Raw genomic sequence first — 20,248 nt, forward strand, 5'->3', positions numbered from 1 at the left:
TTCAGAGTGGAAGAAGATTGTTCATTTATTTTTCCCAGTGTAATGACTGAAGACCTAACAAATTTAACTCTAGGCTATTAAACTGCACTTCCAGTCAGTGCATCATCAGTGGAGAGTAAAACTGTTATACATGAGTAGTACTGTTTGATTAGTTTACAAATGCAGTTGAGTTTCCTGTTTGACTCACAGGACATTTTAAGTATAAAACATTGATTTTTTTTTTCACACCTTTTGTTGTGGTGGATCTACCATTTCTAGGCCTAATTGTTTTGGGTTTTAAAATGGGAGTTCAATGAGTGCAACTCCCAAAATTGGCAATATGGTCAGGAAACATGTGTAGATAATTAAAGTTATAAAAAGGTCATGAGCTACAAACAGTAATTACCCAATGCTTTATATGACATGTATGTCGATAGGCGGAACGCAGTTCCAAAAGTGGAAGAAGTTGGCAATCTTCCAAGGATTCATCCACTTTGATATAGACAAAGTGCAAGTATACAACTTGAACTTGATATGCAGACATTTTTTAAAGCGCCCTAAATTAACACAGTTGGTAACACAATGCAATTAAAGTGTGGGCATGTTGTGATGTTTATAATGTAGGTTAGTATGCTTGCCATTGTACTGTTGCCTCCTCTTGTTATTGTTCAATAGGTCCTTAGGTAAGTTCAAAAGCTTAGACGGTTGTTACCAATTTGTCAAGCTGTAACGACAAAGTGAGCGTTGGAAGCTGCTGTTGGAAGCATTGGGACTTAAATTTAAACACTAGGCGAGGGAGAGCTAAACACTGCTCACAGTGACAACAAATCTTTTGAAGAGCTCTTTCAGTTCGAAATCTTACAGTGCCACAACCAGATAGATAGCTTGTTTCAAAAAGTCTGCATTTACGTTACAAAAGGCTGATTTTGATATATATTTCAAAGATAAGATCCTTGATTTTCCAGTAGCATCCAGAGTGGGGAATCTGTTTTTTGAGATGTTAATCGTGTTTATACTGTAGCTATAGCTATAACCTTGACCCCTGAAATGACATCTGTACCTTACGATCTGATAAGTATCTTTAATAGCAGTGAAGGCTCCCAGTGGACAAGGATGTTGTTCTATCTATAGACTGAAGTGATATATCTATCTATAGAGACTGTCCACAGTGATATTATGTATAGCATTCAGTGTTTATTAATTTAATCACAATTTTGCACAATGCCGCTCACATAACAACATGTTCTGGATGTTGTGAAAATGCTGTTTATTATTATCATAGATCTATGATATATATATCCCAGGAGACAAATTTTTATTAGTGACATCCACTTCCAAAAAATAAAAAAATGAAAACGTAGTATGATCAGAGTGTTAAGTACCCTAGAATCGGTTGATTATTATACACCAGTCCTGAGGTAATTATAATAATAGTTGATCTGATTAGGATGTAGTGTAAAAGCATCCTTAAGTTTTATAATAAGCAATACCAGACCTACTGGATTATTGGTATTCAAAACTATGTGCAAATATCAAGAATTGAATGTACTAGTTTAGTTTAAAGTTTAGATACACTTTTCATCATGCTCGTATTTACATTAATTTGGTTTGAACTATGTTCGCACTGTATTGGCCCGCATTTATGGGACACGTAAAGTATGCAAGTGCTCTCTCCGATGCATGTAAACTTCAGTCAGAATTATCCATAAATGATAAATCTTGAATTTTGGAGCAACTGATAAAGTTTGGGAAATGGTTCCTGCAGTATGGATTTCTGATAGGGAACACCTAAAACAGACTTTTAGAAGCTACGATTTGTCACACTTTAGCAAGTTTTTCCTATTTTCACATCAGGCTTTTTCTATAAAATGTCAGTAAAAGTGCATGAAAGTAAAACTGAAAGCCTGTACTTTCACAGTTCTCTGTGTCCCAGATTTATATGAGCGGAAGAATGTAATATAGCGTGAATAAGTTAAATGATGACTTTACACACTGAATTAAATTTGATATGCCGTGGAGGCGTGGACCTTTAAATGCCACTTCTGTCAGTCCAGGCTGCAAATCTATTCCACTTAAATTTTTAGAGAAATGACTCTGTTACAACACTGGAGGTCCATCATTTAAATTGGCCGGACCTAATATAGTCCTTCCGCAGATACAATGCAAAACTTGATGGAGAAACATGAGAACTTATTGCTCTCTCAAATTACATGTTTATGTGTTTACAAATTTGTCTAGGACAAATAGTAATGAATATCATCCAAGGTTAGAAAAAAGAGCAAGTTATTACAATTTGAGTTAAACAAAGGATTATTATTACCTCATCAACAGTTTAGCCTTAAAGGATCATTCCAGAGGTGGTGAATATCTTGAATATTGAAATAGCTTCTGGAATATTATTAGCACTCGTGTCAAGATTAAAATTTAGCCTAAAGTCATCCTTTCCAGTAGTAATTTAAATGAGTTGAAAAGTAAAGTATAAAACTTGTACAAGTGTTTCTTAGATGGTGATATTATATCTTGTTAATTGCTATTTTCAGAGGTCTACTTAATTCACATCTATATTGTTTCCAAATATGATAGAAAATACAGAAATAGTCACATATTTAGTTGATAAAATTATATATTATTTTCTGTTGTTTTTCTGTTACCTTAACAACAAGTCCTATTGTTGAGGATGTGATTGTCTCGCTGATTTTTTTTCTCGCCATCTGAAAGTAATATCATTTAGCAGCTCATATGCCTGTTGAAAGTTGCGTACAATACACAAAGCTGCTTTTGCATTAGTTTGTAACTTTGATATAGTCTTACCAAACTATGTGATATTCACATGTCATTGGGTAACCAACCCGTCAAGCTGACTACAGATATATTTGTTCAGATATGATGTAGCTGTTACTTATTAGTAACTTTTTAACCATATTAGTCCAGACAGAAAGTTTTATGTCCCACAATACTTTATGTTAATGTATTATTTACTTTGTTCCCGCTTACCTGTCTCCCCACAACATTAGCACCGCATTCTACCGTGTCTAGTATGCCCTGGTAATCTTTTAACACTGTGCACCCTCAGTGACCGGTCCTATCCGGTCAATGCCCTCCCTTCTCATTCTACCATCCAAAGTGTTTACTCATGCGTTTTCGTAGTGGATTTGTAGGAGTCACATATACAGTAGCAGTTGTAGTGGATTTATGTCCCACAATACTTTATGTAAATGTATTATTTGTTGCTTTTCAAGTTTTGATATTATGGTTTGAGAAGCTTATAAATATCCTTCTCAGAAATCTTATTATTTTGTTCCTATAAATTGATAGTGTTTAAAAGGTCATATTTAGTTTAGTAGTTTCTAGGCTGAAATGGTAACTGTACGATGGAACGATTTCATTCAAAGTACACAGGCAGGAATCAGACTTGAATGATGAAGCAAAATACCATAATGGATAATTATGTGTTATTATAGTTATACGTAGTAGTTATCATTGTTAATATTCAGTTATCATTTCACATATTTATAAATAGATCAATTCTTCTTTCCATGAGAATTTCAGATCCCAGACAAAAGAAGTTTGTCTGTGTTTGTAGGTACAGTATATATCCATCAGATATCATCAGTAATTTGTTTGAGGCCGTCGGCCGCCAGTAGCTGATCAACCAGTTATTGCAAAGTTCCTATGACCCTGTTACGGTGTTATTTATCGAGGACAATTGAGCTAAGACTCCAAGTTGGAAGTACTTGGCAGGAAGCTGGTACTGCCATATTTACCATTTTTTTTTTTTTAGAACTAGGTCATTTCAAAAAAGTTGACCAGACCTTCGCTTGAATTACTCTACTGACCTTATATAGGTTTCAGTTGATGTTCATTAGGATGCTGTCAGGGCCTTAAAATAAATAAAAAATAAAATAAATAAAAAATATGATGGTTGTTATTGGTGATGTGTTTCCTTTGTTCTTAATGGTGGGGACCTGTATTGACTATAGTGTCATGCTACTGCTATTTATAAGTCTCACATATTGGGTATCAAGGTTTACAGATGAAATGTGACAATGGAAATTAAGGAAATAACTGCCGAAAGGGAGAGTTACTATAATGTAGTAGTGGGCAAATGAAGCCTGCACTGGTGTGACCCTCAAAAAAGTCCAAATGAATATTAGAGACTGCCAGTATATTGCTGAGTAATGAAGCAAAAAAGGATGAATGTAAAATGGTCATGTTTGAAGATAAGTGAAAGTTATTTGACTTCCTAGCAATTATGTAGGCAATAGTACTATTTAACAACCCTTGAAAAAGAGAGATAGACATATGGTTTGGAAAAACGATGTCTGAACCAGACATTTCCACTTGAAATGCATGATTATAATATTGCTGGTTGTATTGAAGAATCTATTCATTTCAATGTAATTAGCAAACACTAAATTCCCTGGCAGTTTTACCATATTCCAAACCGCCAGCAAAAGAAGATGATTTGTGCGTTATTTGTACACATACTTTTCGTTGTTCTCTTATTTGAGAAGGGTCGTATTGTTAATTACGAACCTGTTTGGTTAGGACTGTTAGTCAGCAACTTTTTCAAAGCAAACTTTGACATTCAAACAATTACAGATTACTAGCAAACATGGAATTTAATTTGTCAGGAAATATTGTTAAATATTATTTGTGAGGTGTATCAGAAGATGTGGAGTGTGGAGGTCTCTGGAATCCAAATAATGCATCATTTATTATTTAAAACAAGTAAGTCTTTGCATCTTTTCTTTGATAGTCAGTTTTCCTTAAATGATAGTCGTTTCCCCCTCTATTATAGTCATTTCCCCCCTCTGATAGTCACTTTTCCACTCTGATAGTAGTTTTTTTTCACTCTAATAAGTCATTCCATCTATAGGTAAGTTTAGGGTGTCCCAGGCATGTTACTTTCCAACCAATAAACAATAAAAAAAAAAAAAAATAACAAAGATTGAGAGGTGTTGTTTTTATCCTGAATTTTTCATGAACGATTTTTTTTTGTCTAAAAACTGCTGTTGATATTTTTGTGTTCTGAAATGGTATTTATTATTTTATTCTTAACTTGCACTGTCCAAAAGAGTATATATATCAACAGCAAAGTCTAAACAATTACTGTGAGAAATTACAGGCTTTCCTCTGGGGAGTTTGTGGTACATTTTGGAGGTAAACTTTGAGGGTTTACTTTACCTCTCTGTGTCCAGATATTAGCTATAGTACAGTACTCTGAAACAACAGAACTGTAAGTACAGACGTTTCCAACAACAATGCCAATGATAAACCCTCTTTAAAAATATAAGAAAATATCAGACAAGTCTGCATGTTTACAATATCCTCTGCAACCTGTAACTTTGTTCCCATTGTTTTATTTAAGTCAGTTCTTGGAATGTGTACCAGCATAGAAATCTTGCTATGCATGTAATATCTTAAAGGAAACCAAAAACCCACCACCTTCATAATTGGGGAATATGAAAAAGGGGTAATGAACAACTGCGCTAAGAAATATCATATAGACTCATCGCTAAGGAGTGTTAGCTCAGTGGTTAATGCCCGGTGCCTTTCAATCATAAGGTCCAGAGTTCGAGTCACTCCAAGATTAATGTATCTCGTCCAGTTACAGATTTGTTGACAATTGACAATACATAATCATGGACGTTAAATATAAACCTAAGAGACTGACTTCGGTCACTTTGCGGCTTTGATAAGCCAATGATGGCTTCTTTGCAAGTTCCTGCTTGCAGGAGGATCTAAATACATACATAAATACATCGATTCTATAGGGAGGTTGAGATAATGTAGTTAATATGCGAGTTGGGTCATATAAAGATATGGCAGTTGCCAGAGCAACAGTTGCCATGGTAATGGTGAATTTTCCTGAGTAGTTACTCCTGGAGATCACCCTTGGTGGGGTACCGCAGGGTGACCAGAAGTCTGTGACTGAGGGGGTCAAGACATGTGTCTGTGCAGTTTTGTGTCAAAAACATCTCCCAAACGCCTCGGCTGATTTTCTTCAACTTGGTGGGAAGGTACCACAGGGTTTACCCTTGTGTCTCGCAGACTCCCCCCCCCCCCAAGAACCAAAGGTCAGAGGTCAAAGGTAAAATTTAGTGAAATCATGGAGATATGTTTTGCAAATGCTGAATTTAAATATTGAACCTCTAACATGACCTTATGATGGCATTGGTTTTAGTGTCAGCACTGTTCACATTCTTCTTGAAATTATATGAAAAACGAGAAAGAAAAGACAAATAAATGGTAACTTCAGATCCCAGTGGCTCCGTGAAATCATAGATTTTCAAAATGACAGCTGTGAGACCACAACTGGTATTAAACGATGAAATCTCCTAAACAAAACAAGCTATATGGGAGTAGCTGTTGTTCTTCACAAAGGTCTCTGTCATATTCAGTAAGCCTTAGATGGGTTTTGTCTCCCCTTTCACTGAATGTCATAGTACTTCCATATCTAGGTCTAGTTCAGAATTGGAAAGTAAAAGGAAATTGACTAATGAGCAATTTCTGCATGGACATGGAAGTCAATGTTGCACGATGTTCTTTTGTTGTAAACTACAAGAAAGATTCATCAACTCCAGTGTTGATGTCTTTTGAAAATATATTGCACGAAGATCGTTTAATTTATGAGTTTGAAACTAATGCCGTGGCCAATGTGACTAATGATAACTGTGTACCTCCTTTTTGATGAGAACAAACCTATCCGTACACATTTTAAATTCCATTTTAGTGTCATTTAGGAATTGTCATATGAGTACTGTAATAATGTTACATCAAATGTTTGTAGATTTGTAGTTGTCTGAGACTGTGAGTGTAAAGATTTATCCCTAGTATTCAACCCACTCAAGACTTCAGTAGTTCAAACATAGGTTGGTTTAATGTGAAGGGAAGAGAGAGTGGGGAAAAAAGAAAGAAAGTATTAAGCTTAAAGAAAACAAAGCACAAAGTCGCTATTGACCTTTTCACACCTTGATAAGAAAGTCATGGAGGGACCTTTCTGAAAATCCTTAGACACTCACTGTTCAAAAAGAGGTAAAAACAGCAACATGTTTAGCAAACTTCACTGGTGGCCTACATCACTCATGCTGTCACTGCAGCATATTTCATAGGAAGTGCTATTTGCACCCTCTTGGTAAGTTTTGTTTCCATTCGCACCTTCATTCCTGTGAGTTATGTCTTGAGATGTCATGGATGTGAACATATCTGGGTACTTTCCTATAGGATCACATTGTATAATTGAATTTATTTTGCCTCCCACGGTGTTCTATTTCTTCCAGGCTCCCTCAGAAGGGTCATGGCAGACCTCCACACTGCAGAAAAAAAGTAAAGGAAGAACCGCTCTTCCGATGAACCCTGCTAGCTAGCTTCAGATCACAGTTATATAGGTTTATGTTAATTCCATCACAAACACACATATATACGCACAGACAAAAAAAACAAGGTCATGTCAGATTTTAACGGCATATTCTGGTTTTGGTTACGGTGCCTAAGGGCTCAGTAACCTTTGCGATCGTGCTGGCGTGTGTATGTGTGTGTATGTGTGCGTTTGTTTTCTTATCTGACCGAGGACTTGAACAAAAGAATTCCAGGTCCTCAGTTGTGATTTCTAAAGAATCACCACGTCCTCGGAAGAATTCTATTGTATGGGGTATTGTTAAGGTTAGGGTACGTGGATTTGAACAATGGAAAATACAATGGGGTCCTCGGTCTGAATGTATTACAAACATGGGTGTGCATGTTTGTGTGTGGATGTGATGGCTAGCTTGAGTCAATGTCATACTTGGTCTGAAGATGTCCCATCATGTGTAGATGTGCCCTATTGCTTCTGGTTTCTATCTCATGAATATTAATGAGTGGGCAGGTCTTTCACATAAAGGTTTTGATATCTCTTGAACCGTATGTCTGATTTAGTTCATACTTTGTATGGTGATGTAACTACATAGTAAGTACATATTCTTTGCAACAAACCTGTTTACTTTGTTATTATTCATCAGTGAATGGGACTTAATGGGAAATTGCCAAAAACCACTTGTAAGCACAATATCTCAACAAACACAAGTGGAATCAATGTAATACTTGGTAGATAGCTAGATGCCTTGTGATGAGAAGATGTGCCTTATTGGGTTTAGTTCCATCTCATGAATATTAATGAGTGGGCAGAGCTTACCATTAGTGTTATGCCAATATCACCAATATCGGAATTGTGCCGATATCCGATATTCAAATCCTGATATCAGCCCAATAACTTTAGTGATACCGATATTTTGAAACAGCCAGAATGTCAAATCGTACATTTAATCAAGCATTAATACATACAGTATCAAAATTATAATTGGCAATATTGAAAGTTACTATCCTTTGCACAACTCACAAACAGTAACAACTCGTGTAACTATCATTTGCGGAATCCCGTCAGTAAAGTACAGTACTATAATTAAAAATGTGCGTATTCTATATAACACCAGTCCTAACCTCCTTTTAAATGAATGATCATATTCCCCACCAAGTTAAAAAATAGAAGATAAACACAAGCCTGCCCTTCTTGTTACTCTGTTTGACCAACTATGTTCAACACTTAGGCAGCAAGTCTTATACAAACTGTAGTCAAATGGAGCCACAAATTTCTTAGCAAAAACAATAAAAGGATGAAATCGTGCCATGAATCAAACTGATTTCATGTAGAAATGACATTAGCGTATCCTGGCTAAGAACTTTTACGCCCTTGTGTTTACCAGAACCAAAGGAAAACATTTTCATCAATTTAAAAAAATTATATCCTACCATTAGCCAGCTATACTAACAACTAAGCCAAGCCAAAATTAATAAGTGCTTCATGTTTGAAATATTTCGTATACCAACCGGCAACAAATTGCGATGTTTACGCAAAGTTGATTCTAAAAATACAATCTTTTCATCATTCATTGATGTTCTAACAAACTGCTTCCATGACACTCTTTGCAGCTTTTTAAAAGATAAATGCAATTTTTGGAATGATTTAGTAGGTCGTTTCCACGTGTTATAACTCATTCTCAGCAGAGCCTCAGAAGCACTGTGCAAGTTATTGTGATAGGCTACTACTGTAGTTATGTAAATAGTTTTATCAAATTTTTTTTCAACGTCACATAATGTTACTTCTTAGATTTTGTTTGGCCGTGAGAAAGGGGTTGAGATAGGTCCTCCTTGTAGACCCCTTCCCCAGGCCACAATATCTGCAACTGGAGGGTTGCCAATATGATTAGAGTTTAAATTAGTGTCACCAAGCAGTTTGAATACCAAGGCTTTATGGTGCCATGAAAATGTCAAAAGAAAAGCCATATGTTTCAACTTATTTCAATTTATCTATCCATATATCACAAGCAACATCATTGTGACCTAAATTTAATTTTGCAATGCCCCCTCTCCCAAAAATATGATCCAAACAAACAACCCCCTCCCCCCTTAAAACAGAGGGGAAAAAAGAAGAAGAAAGTTCCACTTTCACTGTCACTGTTTAATACGGTCAATAAAATTGACGTAATATATACCGTGTACATACAAATTTAAGTACTGCACGTGGACAGTATCTCGAAAACAGTGGCTCGCACAATTGCAAAAGTCGTCGGTACTAGATCCGTGGTGGATATTCAAAAATAATGTCAGTGCAGTATGAAATCTCTCTTGTCGCCATTTAATGTTAGTCTGAAATTTCATCCCAGTTGTGAGGCCGCAAAAGCTCCTGTCATTGTTGAAGGGAGAAAAAAAAGGGTTCGAGAGGAAAAGCTGGAATCACAAAGATGGCTACCGTTTTTAAAATTCCCCAACTTCCTTTACATCCCCTGACAAGTTTGTTGTTAGTTTCTGTTATTACCCCCTTAGGGCTCGTTTATTTTCATAAAATAATCTGAGCACGTTCTTGCAAAGTGTTACTTGATCGCAAAACACAGAAGACTAGAACATTATCTCAAAGCGGGGGTACCAAACATCATCATCAACATTATATCACCTACGGTTATCTCATGTATGCATACTTTCAAAAGATTTGTATGTATAATACCACTTAGTCGTTGGCTGAGTGTTAGCATCGCTCTAGGATTGACTGGGAGTTGAATACTCCCAAAGTAGGAAACATGAACGTTGAAATCTGAGGGGCAGCCGAGGGGTTATCGAGGACAAAATTGTTAACGTCTCTCTACTTCTTCATCTTCTGCATCCGAAGAGGCCCCCATTCAAAAAGAGAAGGATACATTTTCAAGAGAAATAAGAAATAGAATTTAATACTCCAAATTTTGTCTCTTGTATATACATTGGCTTGTGGATCGGAGAAGGCGAGATGATCGGATGGGGCGAGGATTATGGCAGAAGCATTTGGAAGAGGAGTCACTCTGGGAACAGGTTTGGTGGTTATTTGATATGTATAAATAATTTAAATAAGTTTTACCTCAAGGTCAATTGCAAACCATTTATGGGTTGGCCTTCTATTTGTAGGTCAACTTCAATCAACTTTGTTCAACTTCTTTCTAAACAGGCATTTATTTGTAACTTTACCTCAACCTAATTTGTGATTGAAATTTTGAAATGTTAAGACCACTACGATTAGGTAATTGTGTTAAGCAATTTAATAGTGTTAAGGAATGCGAAGGCCTCATACTTGAGTGTGAAAAGACTTCGTTGAATAAATTTCTCGCGCTCGACAGTGAATGCATGATAGTGGAAAGTGTGATTTTTTTCCCTCGGCTGATTATATGCAAATGTATCAAAGTGAATATTATTAAGTATTCATTTTTGGCCTCAAAGACTCTTTACTTAAATTGGATTGGTGTCAAGTGAATACTTGATAAGGGTTAGATGTATGTTAAATAGTTTTTACTAGAAATGATTTTCAGTAATGGCTTGTCACTTTGTTTGTCCATATTTTTTCTGTAACAGCTCAAAGAGGGCAGGTTTTGATTTTTGATTTTGATTTTTTTCCCTTGCAATTTTGTTTTGAAGAATGCTTCAGTAAGAGAGAGAAAGACAGTTAAAGTGAAGTAGTTGTGTACAATGTCGTCGAATGCCCTAATGGTATTGATGGCAGGTGATTCTTTCTCATGTTTTGTACATACTGATGGAGTTATAACTCTATCCTATTGCACAAACTATAGGGGATAACTCAGCCTATGTGTAATTGCAAATAATTGTAACTAGGCATAGCATCTATGAATATAACCTACTGGAAACTGCATCATACTTAAAGATCAAGTGTGCCATATTAGTCAAGTAGGGTGCACGATAAACTTCTTACAAAATCTAAATCAACCTTTCTGTTTCTTCAACTACCTTTCAGTCATCCCATGTCAAGAAGTTCAACACACTCGTTGACATTTTGAAATATTTTTTTTATCATGAATGTAAAATAAATAAGTTTTGTAGATAATAACATCAAGTTTGCTGCTGTCTGCCCATAAACAGATATCAAACACAACTGAGTTTGTTGGATGATATAATGCTTAGTTTTCTTGTAGTTTTTACATGAAATCCAGCCGTAGATCTTCAAATTATGACTGTATGCTTTAGAGTGCAGTAGTTACTTGTTGCATCAAATATGGAAATAATTGCAAAGGTGCCAAAGAAGAAAAGCATGCATTTCTTTCAAAAATTCAGAATAACTTGACATTTCAGGAGCCATGATCCACTGTGAATTGATATGTTTATTAAAAAAGAATGAAAGAGAAATGAAAAGAAAATAATTTGGACAACAAAGAAGTTATTCCCATTCTAGAATGATTTATTCTTGAATTGATATTTTCTTTGCTTTTGAATGACAGGTTTTATTTTATATAACTTTTTTAATGATAATGTCCTCGGGGGATTGCGTCTCTGCTGATGCAGCAACTAACTCATTTAATAAAACAAAAAATATTCGGATCAGTATTTTCTCTAAATCATTCAGTAATTTGGAATATATTTATATATTATAGATATTTATCAAACAACATTTTCTTTTCAACGTACAGCCTCAGACTATACAAATAAACGAACCTAAAATAATTGTGCTACTTTTGCTGCAATTTTAATGACACGACAGATATTTCATACCATCATTAATTCTGCTTTTTTCCAAGCAAGCATAGTTTAGATATTGGCAGCTTTCAATTGTCTCAATTTTAGAGGCAGATGAGCATACTGTACAGTAGATCTAGTCTACTTTACATGTTTGCTTTGCCCGTACTTAAGTATAAACGCTACTTTATATCGGCTATAAACCTCCGTTGAGAAGAATTATTCGGTAGGAACATATAGTGGCACGTTGTATTTCTGGAGTGAACACCGAGGAAAGTGATATAACCGATCTACCTTAAATTGTTATATGACATGCATCCCTCTACTTTAAGCAATGTACTGGTTGGGAATTTTTAAAATTTTTTTATACTGAAGTCTCTGTTGCTATAAAAGTCTTTTTAATATTTACCTTTTGGAACCAAATTGACAGAAGTTCCTTCGAAGTTTAGTTGGGTACCCTCTGTAACCCTCATTGCTTTCCAGGAAATGTAAAACAATGATGTTTCTAACAAGAGGTACTTAGCCTTTGTTCCGCTTCTATTTCTGAAAGCTAACCAGAAAAGTTGAAGAGGACAGCAACAGTCTACATGTTGTTCACATGTCATAATTTTCTAGTGCATTCACATCAGCATATCATCCTTCAACTGGGCGTATTTTGAACATTCGGCAACTAGAACAGTTTAAATGGAGTTCTGGGTGGCTAAAGTTGATTGCTGAACAAAATTGCTGATAATTTTCTGAATCTAACTTGAAAACCACAACCTCATAGCATTTTGTATTGCAAAGATATGAAGTTTCAAAATTTAGTGATGTTTTTGCAAATTGCATCAGGCAACAGCAGAATGGATGATGTCATCAGGGCACTTAGATGAAAATGTCTTTGTTTTTCTTTATCATTTGTCAATCAATTATTCACAAACAAAAAGAATATTTCTACAAAAAGGATACATTTTGATGAAATTTTTTAAGTACAGAGAACTTTGACAGCAGATGCAAGCATTCCAAAATGCATCAGGTTTCAAAGATAAATCAACAAGATTATAATAGCCTAAGTAAAAACTTCCAAAGCCCATTTGCCCAGATGACATCAACAGAGTAGTTGAAGGTTTAGCCAGTCAAACTTGGTTAGATTCAATCAACCATATCACAAGTTAGGGGCATGATATTCAACTAGCAGTGTTGAATATTTTTCTCTTCAACATAAGTTTCAGATTGTTTGTCATCAGAATATCCCTTTAAGTACTGTTCATAAGAAATTAATATTGACTTATTATGTGGGTCATATTTAAAGTAAAAATGTACAACTGTCTCTGATGAGACATGTCCAGAAGGTCATCTTTATTGAAATATTGCACTTTCCATCAGCAGGATGTAAAAATAGGATGTTAAAGCAAGCAGTAACAATTTTTCCAAAGGTTTCTGTTGTTTTTGAAAATTTAACTCATCACTCGCTCATAGCATAGTTGGGTCTATTGCTTGATACATCAATTAATTAGTATGTAAAGTTATGCAAAAGGTCCCATTGGCTTAAGAGAGATTACAGAGGGATTTCACACAGTTACAAATTTGATTTCAGATCTCTGTGTTCATCCATGGTCTTTCTGACTTTTATTCAGATCAATTGTATGTATGTCTGTGTGTGTGTGTGTACACTAACATATTGAACTCTTCTGAGGGTGGCTCTGTGCTGGTATTTGACCTGGGCATAGCGTAAACAGGCCCAGAGATGCCACATTATTAAGGAAGCCTGTGTGTATGAGGGAATTTGGGGTGATTCCATTGCAAAATTTAGATGTAAAAATGTTCTGATGATTTTTGTATCAAGTGGGCTAATGTGTTTTTGTCTCCAATCTTTGTAAAGAGTTATGATAAGAACCAGAATTAAGGAAGTATCGGTGATATCTGTATAAAGATCATAGTTTTCCAGTTTTAATTGATTATCAGGAGAATTTGTCGTGTTTTGGGGGGATCCATGGTAACAATATTATAATTGTGTTATTGGTTCAGATGAAGAGGTAATGGGAAAGAAAAATCTTTTACAGACACATCGCTGAAATTTGGTTGATGCGTACGCGGTAGAACTCACGCCCCGGACATTTGGAACCGCCCGGTAAATTAGGCCATCGGTAAGTGAGGTCACATGCACTCTATTGAGAGGCTTACCCTCATGTTCCTCCTCCGATGTACAAGTTGGTCTCCTGAGGGATAAATCTATGCTGAATTGCGATTGGCTGGTGCTTCTTCTTCCAAAGTAATCAAATTGGATGGAGACTTCTCTCGTAACTTAATCTTGAAGAGGATGCAAATAAACTTCCATAACAGGTATCGATTGATCATCTGAGAAACGCTGTTAGGTTCAAATTACTGGAGTCACAACCACAGTAAAAATATCCCAGAATAAACTACTGGCATAAGAGGGAAGAACTTGTGAAATAATATTGTGTTTACAAGAGCTAGTGTGTTTGCCTTCCCCCCCTGATTTTCAGTGGTTCAAAGTTTTTGTAATGTGGCTCCTTTGTATCGAGTTCACTGTACCATATCGCCTACTGGGCATTCAAGAAGATTAAATTACATAAGATATTACGATTATGCAGAAAGAGTGGTCACCGAGACCACATTCCCACCAGTTTAGCAAGAAAAAAAAAAATCAAGTAGCTAATCATCATATCTAGTTTTGAACCAGGTCGCAGAATTCATCTTCTCGCAACAAAGAATGGGGGGGGGGGAGGGAAATAAAATTTAAAAAAAACTGGAAAAAGTTTGCATGACAGAAATTTTAAAAGTGGTGTATCTGCTCATGTCATGTATGAAAAAAACATGGAACGGTTGAAATCAGTTCAAAGTGAACTGCAAACACAAGTGGCATTGAGTGATGGATTTGTTTCTGACTTTGTGTTCACTCGCTTTATCAGAATGAGTGTAATTTTTGTTACTAAGGGAACCCTCCCCCCACTCCTTTCCACAGTCTTCTACTTCTTTGACAGTCTGCTCTAGGGCTTGTATTAAACGACAAGCAAACATGTTATGAGTTTCATTGGATGTTAGCTACATACATGATTACATCTATAATTTACCACTTACATGACGTAGATGTCACCTTTGACAAGGTACTAACATCCAGGGGGAGGGGGGAAGGGGGAGGGGGCTTTTAGTATAGATTATTGGCATAGGAGTGACTGGTAATTGGTGGTGCGCTATATTTGGGATTGGTTCTACTACCCTGGACTGACTGAAATGTGATGCATTTGACCTGGGAATCACCTGCTGGGTCAGAGTTAGCCATAGCCACAGACCTTCTATGGGGATATCCCAGATTACTACTTGTCAGTGTTGCTATAAATAGACATTTGTACAAGAGACAGTTCGAGATACAATTTGTTAAAAATTCAAACCAATTCTATGCTCTCAAAAGACTGGGATGTTAAGTGTGGTTTAAATATTCATGGAGAACAATGTTTTGGTTTATCTTTGTAGGTGGGAAGTCTTAACACGACATCTTAAAATTCATGAAATTTTGTCATCTCAACATCTACATATAGCATTAAATTTATGAAAGATTCCATAAGGTTGTGGGGAGGGAAGGGGAGTGGAAGTGGGGGGGGGGGGAGAATTGTGAAGTGCAATAAGGACCTGATAACCGACCTTTTCTGTTGTTCCCAAAATATGTCATTTATTTAGATATATACTATTCTTATATATGACACCTCTCTTGCATTGACTGGTTTTGATCATTTATCAAGTTTTAGCCTGCTTTTATTTGCAGTACTTGATTGATAACGTTGGTGAATTTATGGATAGCCCTGGCTTAATTTATAGTTTTCATAGTTGTTCACTCAATATCTCCCTCAGTCTGTGTTTTTTTTAACCATTCACTGGTTTGCCAATCGGTCTTTCTATAGTAAACATATGGTTGTTTAGGTCTATTTGTGTTTTATTCGTTAAGATTGTCTAGTATGACTTTAATCGGTGTATCTACCTTCTTTGTCAAATGCTAGTAAACTTTACAAGCTTATTTTTTTATGTCCCTCAATAAAAGCACAGTATTTTATGATGAGCTGATTCATAAATTTAATGACTTTAATATTGTCGTCTGTAACTAATTAATATACAGAGCCTAGACACAATTTTTGTCCCCAAATCTGTAATCACCAGTTTGTCCCATTCAGTGCATTCAGGCTTTTGAATGTTGTGCTCTGCATGCTAGCACAACAAAAGGATGCTGTTTGTACACTGTACACAGTGAACGCTATATAGTAGCCTAATTAACTGCGTGTGTGTGCTTAAGATTGACCTAAATTATTAGCCAGATATATGTCGCACATGTACAGCCAATAATTCCACATACATTATGTCCGTTTGTTTGCACGGTGGTGCGCAATCTGCATAGCCCCTTATGGATTGCCCGCAGGCGTCCAAATTCAGGTGGCTGAATCATTCGCAGCCTTTGCAAAAACAGATCGTACCTGTTATGTTTTGGGAGAGTTTTGAAGGCAAATTGTTTTGACAGCGGTCTGGTAGACTTAATTGTACGTAGGCATTGCTCACTATTAGTTCAATGGATTAGAGGCCAAGAAGGAATGAAGGAGATTATTTATATGAAAAAAAAGAAGAAAAAAAGAGAGGGAGAGAGAGAGAGAGAAAAAAAGGAGGTTTTAGTCTAATTCTATATTTGATATGCTTTTGCTTGAAAAAGGATCAGATTACAGAATGGTGGGCAGCTCAGTGGCTGTCACACTGGTAGCATTGAAAGTGCTTTGTTTGTATCTCTATACCTCATATTTGTTATTTTATGTGGAAAGTGGTGAGTTATCTATATAATTTGTATTGATGAGCGTAATAAAAGTTAATTCTGGGGATACGTTCATGTAATATCATATATTCGATCACTTTTCTCATAGGATTTTCCCAGTTTGGTCATGAAAAAAAAAATGTTTGTTAGAGTCATTGTCTGTGGTTAGAGATGGATGCAAATGGATTCAAAGGCAATCAGTTTAGCCCTAGTAACCCTATAAATTTGTGCATGTTGAAATGAGGAGTGGTAATTTGTTAAAGAAAAGAGGTTCATGTTAGAATCATCTGCTGGCACTAGAAAGAAGAACCAGGTCAGTGTTTATGATCAAGCTCTCAACAAACATCAAATGAATCTGACCTTATCTCTACTTCTATACTCTCATGAACTTTCATGAACTTCCACCTTTGAGAGGGCTTTCATTGGAAGCCAGCTTTCCCATATAAGGGAAAGATATGAATGTGTACAGTAGATGTCCCCCCTCCACCCCCCTCCCCTCTACCATTCCCCTCTTCCTTATGGATTAATTGATCCATTATCATATAGCAAAATGCTATGCAAAATGGTCAAGTTGTTATAAGTGCAAATATATACATAGCAGGTTTTGTAACGAAATCACAGTATTTTATAAATTTGTTTTATAAATAAAGAGACAAAGGGCCATCAAAACTGCTGCTCAAAATTCGAAACACAAAATCATTCCCTTGACTTTTTGACTATTTTTATTTTATTTTTTTCAAGATGCTCGTGATAGAAATATCTGAACCATTTCAAATCCATTCACTTGCCTTTATTTGGCATATTATTGAGTGGATGGTCTTAAAACTTGTGAATTTGCTTTTAATCAGAATATGTAATATTGCTGCTGAGCATGAACTTGCAGTGATTAGTCTGTGAAGAGAACTATATGCGTGCTTGTCACTGTTCGAGACAAATTTGTTTTCTGTTTCATTTATGGTCCGTTGTTGTTTATCACTTTAATATTGTGATATCTGTCTTATTGCAAGAACTGGGCTATTTTTATTTCAGGACATTTATTTCTATGATCACTAATGCCTGTCATAAAGTTTGCAAGGCTCATTAAGTTTCTATGTAGACTGCATTGACAAATTTTTAATAATTAATGGAATTTTTATTAAGATGTACCTTTCCATTCCTTGTAAATATCCATCAGTCTGGTAATGAGGAAATTTTGTTTTGTCATCGATGAAACATCTTAATATAATAGTAGACATGTTTTCATATTCATAATTCAGAGTGTCTTAATTTTAACAAAGCTTAACAGATGACTTAGAAGTGTAAGGATGACCGTTTAGAAGTTTTTAATGACACGATAGATTACAACTGTCAGTGTGCATGTATCTCTGTGTATGTGTGTGTATGTGTATGTGTATATGCGTGTTGGTGTTCATGTCTTTTTACACACAGGACCACATTGTATACCATTACTGGTAATTTGTGCAAAGGGAACAAGGTAAAGCCGAATTGTACTTACCAGCATTTGTACTTACCAAACAACTTAAAGATAGTCAGTATAGGCCCCAAATTATAGCATGCTATAATTGCTCGTTGCAAATTGTTCCCAGACATTTTTAAGGAACACACAAGACTGATTGTCCCAGTGAGGAAAATTTCCTCGAAGGTTGTAATTAAAACAGTTTAAGAATTTTGATCAAAGGTGACCATATTTGAATATCTAGCATATTTGGGGCCAATATAGCATGCCTTTTAAACTGCATTGTAAAAAGAGTAAAAAATCATAAAAGAAGGTACATCGTAATCCTTCTGTCACAAGGACAAAATTCTGAAAATTATTATCTTAGGAGAATGCGTTATCTTTTTAAAAGAAACAAAAAAATCACCATTTGCACATTTTGACACATCTCACTCATCAAAAGGAACAATTTATATTGAAAATGTCTCCGGTGTCCATTTTAGGTTTCCTCTTAACAGAGTAATTACCAAACATATATTCTATACTTACGGTGGACACACAGCATTCTAATTTCTTTACCTGAATCATCGTTACACTACTTCAGAATCCACTTCATCCCACTCGATGGGTTGTAAAGCTATCCCATAAATGACTGCCTAATGCCACTATCAGATTTTTTTTGTTACAAAGGCTATTTTTTAACGCTAATTGCAAGTTTAATATTGGTAGAAGCCGGTTCTTTTTGTTTTCACTTGGCTGTTGTCTGTCATGTAAATAAAGAATCAGAAGTTTCCAAAACAAAATTTCCCATAAAAGTCAGTTTAATTGCTGATCTTGCCATTTTAATGTCTTAATACTTTGACAATATTTTCAAAATTTTTAATACAGGGATTTATAAGAAAGTGAAACTTGCTGAGAATCCAAGTTTAATATGTGTCATACATGCATAAATAGAGCAACATATACTTGCATGAAGATACAGGTGTGTTGCAAGTTAGTTACAACTTCTCCTTCACATCTATATGTTGGATATGTGTGTAGTACATACGTATATATACATATATATGGGATATATATCTGGAATAATTTATTTATGGGACATACATATACATCTGAAACACATGTGGTACATATTTTATTCGTTTTGATTAAACTATTAATATTTTAGAAATTAGGAGAAGTGAAATTTATGCAAAAATCACACAAATCTCTTAGTAGGTTTATATTGCACACTACGGTCACAGATTCAGGGTATTATCACAGATAAAATCACAAACTTTCATTTCCAAATATTTACAATGCTCAGCTAGTAGTGTTCACCTGTTAGATGTTTATTGGTGGATTTCATCATGAATCGTCATCATTGTAGAAGATCAGAGAACACATCCCTGTTTATTATCTGGTCAGTGTATACATACTTTATTGATTTTTGTGAACTCCACCTGAGACAAGTTGAAATTTCTTTTGATGTGTCCATTTGTGATAGATGATTACCATGAAGATGGCTGTAAATCTAAATTTCAAAACTTATTTTATATGAAGGCTTTATAGTTTGTCCAAAGACTGTGTAAAGTCATAGATGTTACTGCACATCAAGAAAGCTAGCCAGGTCTATGAGAAGCATTGTTGCATTAGTTTGAAGGCCCAGTGAATGCATCTATACTTCTAGGCAATAAACTTGTTTCCAATAAAGGAGTTCTTTGATGGGTGTGAAAACTGTTCAAAAATCAACAGCCTTGGATTTATAATATATTTATATGCTACAACAATGTATGTCTCATAACATAAGGCTTGGCAAAACCTTGACAGTTTATATTCCATATGGAGATATCAGGAAATATGATAAGAACTTGTTTAATCAGTCTGGTGCAATATGTATTCTTAGGATCACTCCCTGCACTCTGTATTCATCATTAACTTGACTTTGTACCCCTCACCCCAACACTTTTGTCAGACCCAATGCTCCGTACCAGAATCCAGGCTGTGTATCGGAACCCACGCTCAGTATCAGACCCCCATGC

The 20,248-nt window shown here is 35.6% G+C and overlaps 1 protein-coding gene across 5 annotated transcripts in view; it reads left to right on the forward strand.

Annotated features, from left to right (window-relative positions):
• Window positions 1–20,248, forward strand: part of LOC139964927 (uncharacterized) — a 168,189-nt gene that overhangs the window by 30,909 nt on the left and 117,032 nt on the right. Inside the window, exon 1 of one of the 5 annotated variants that reach the window (XM_071967009.1) lies at window positions 3,621–4,710. The exons of 3 other annotated variants lie outside the window; for them this stretch is intronic. In XM_071967009.1, coding sequence (XP_071823110.1) covers window positions 4,653–4,710 — 58 coding nt within the window. In that variant the 5' untranslated portion in view covers window positions 3,621–4,652. Of the gene's footprint in view, window positions 1–3,620; window positions 4,711–20,248 lie in introns of those variants that run through there. One more of the 5 variants, XM_071967010.1, reaches the window with a different exon arrangement.

Source organism: Apostichopus japonicus, chromosome 23 (genome assembly GCF_037975245.1).
Source record: "Apostichopus japonicus isolate 1M-3 chromosome 23, ASM3797524v1, whole genome shotgun sequence".
NCBI lineage: Eukaryota > Metazoa > Echinodermata > Holothuroidea > Aspidochirotida > Stichopodidae > Apostichopus > Apostichopus japonicus.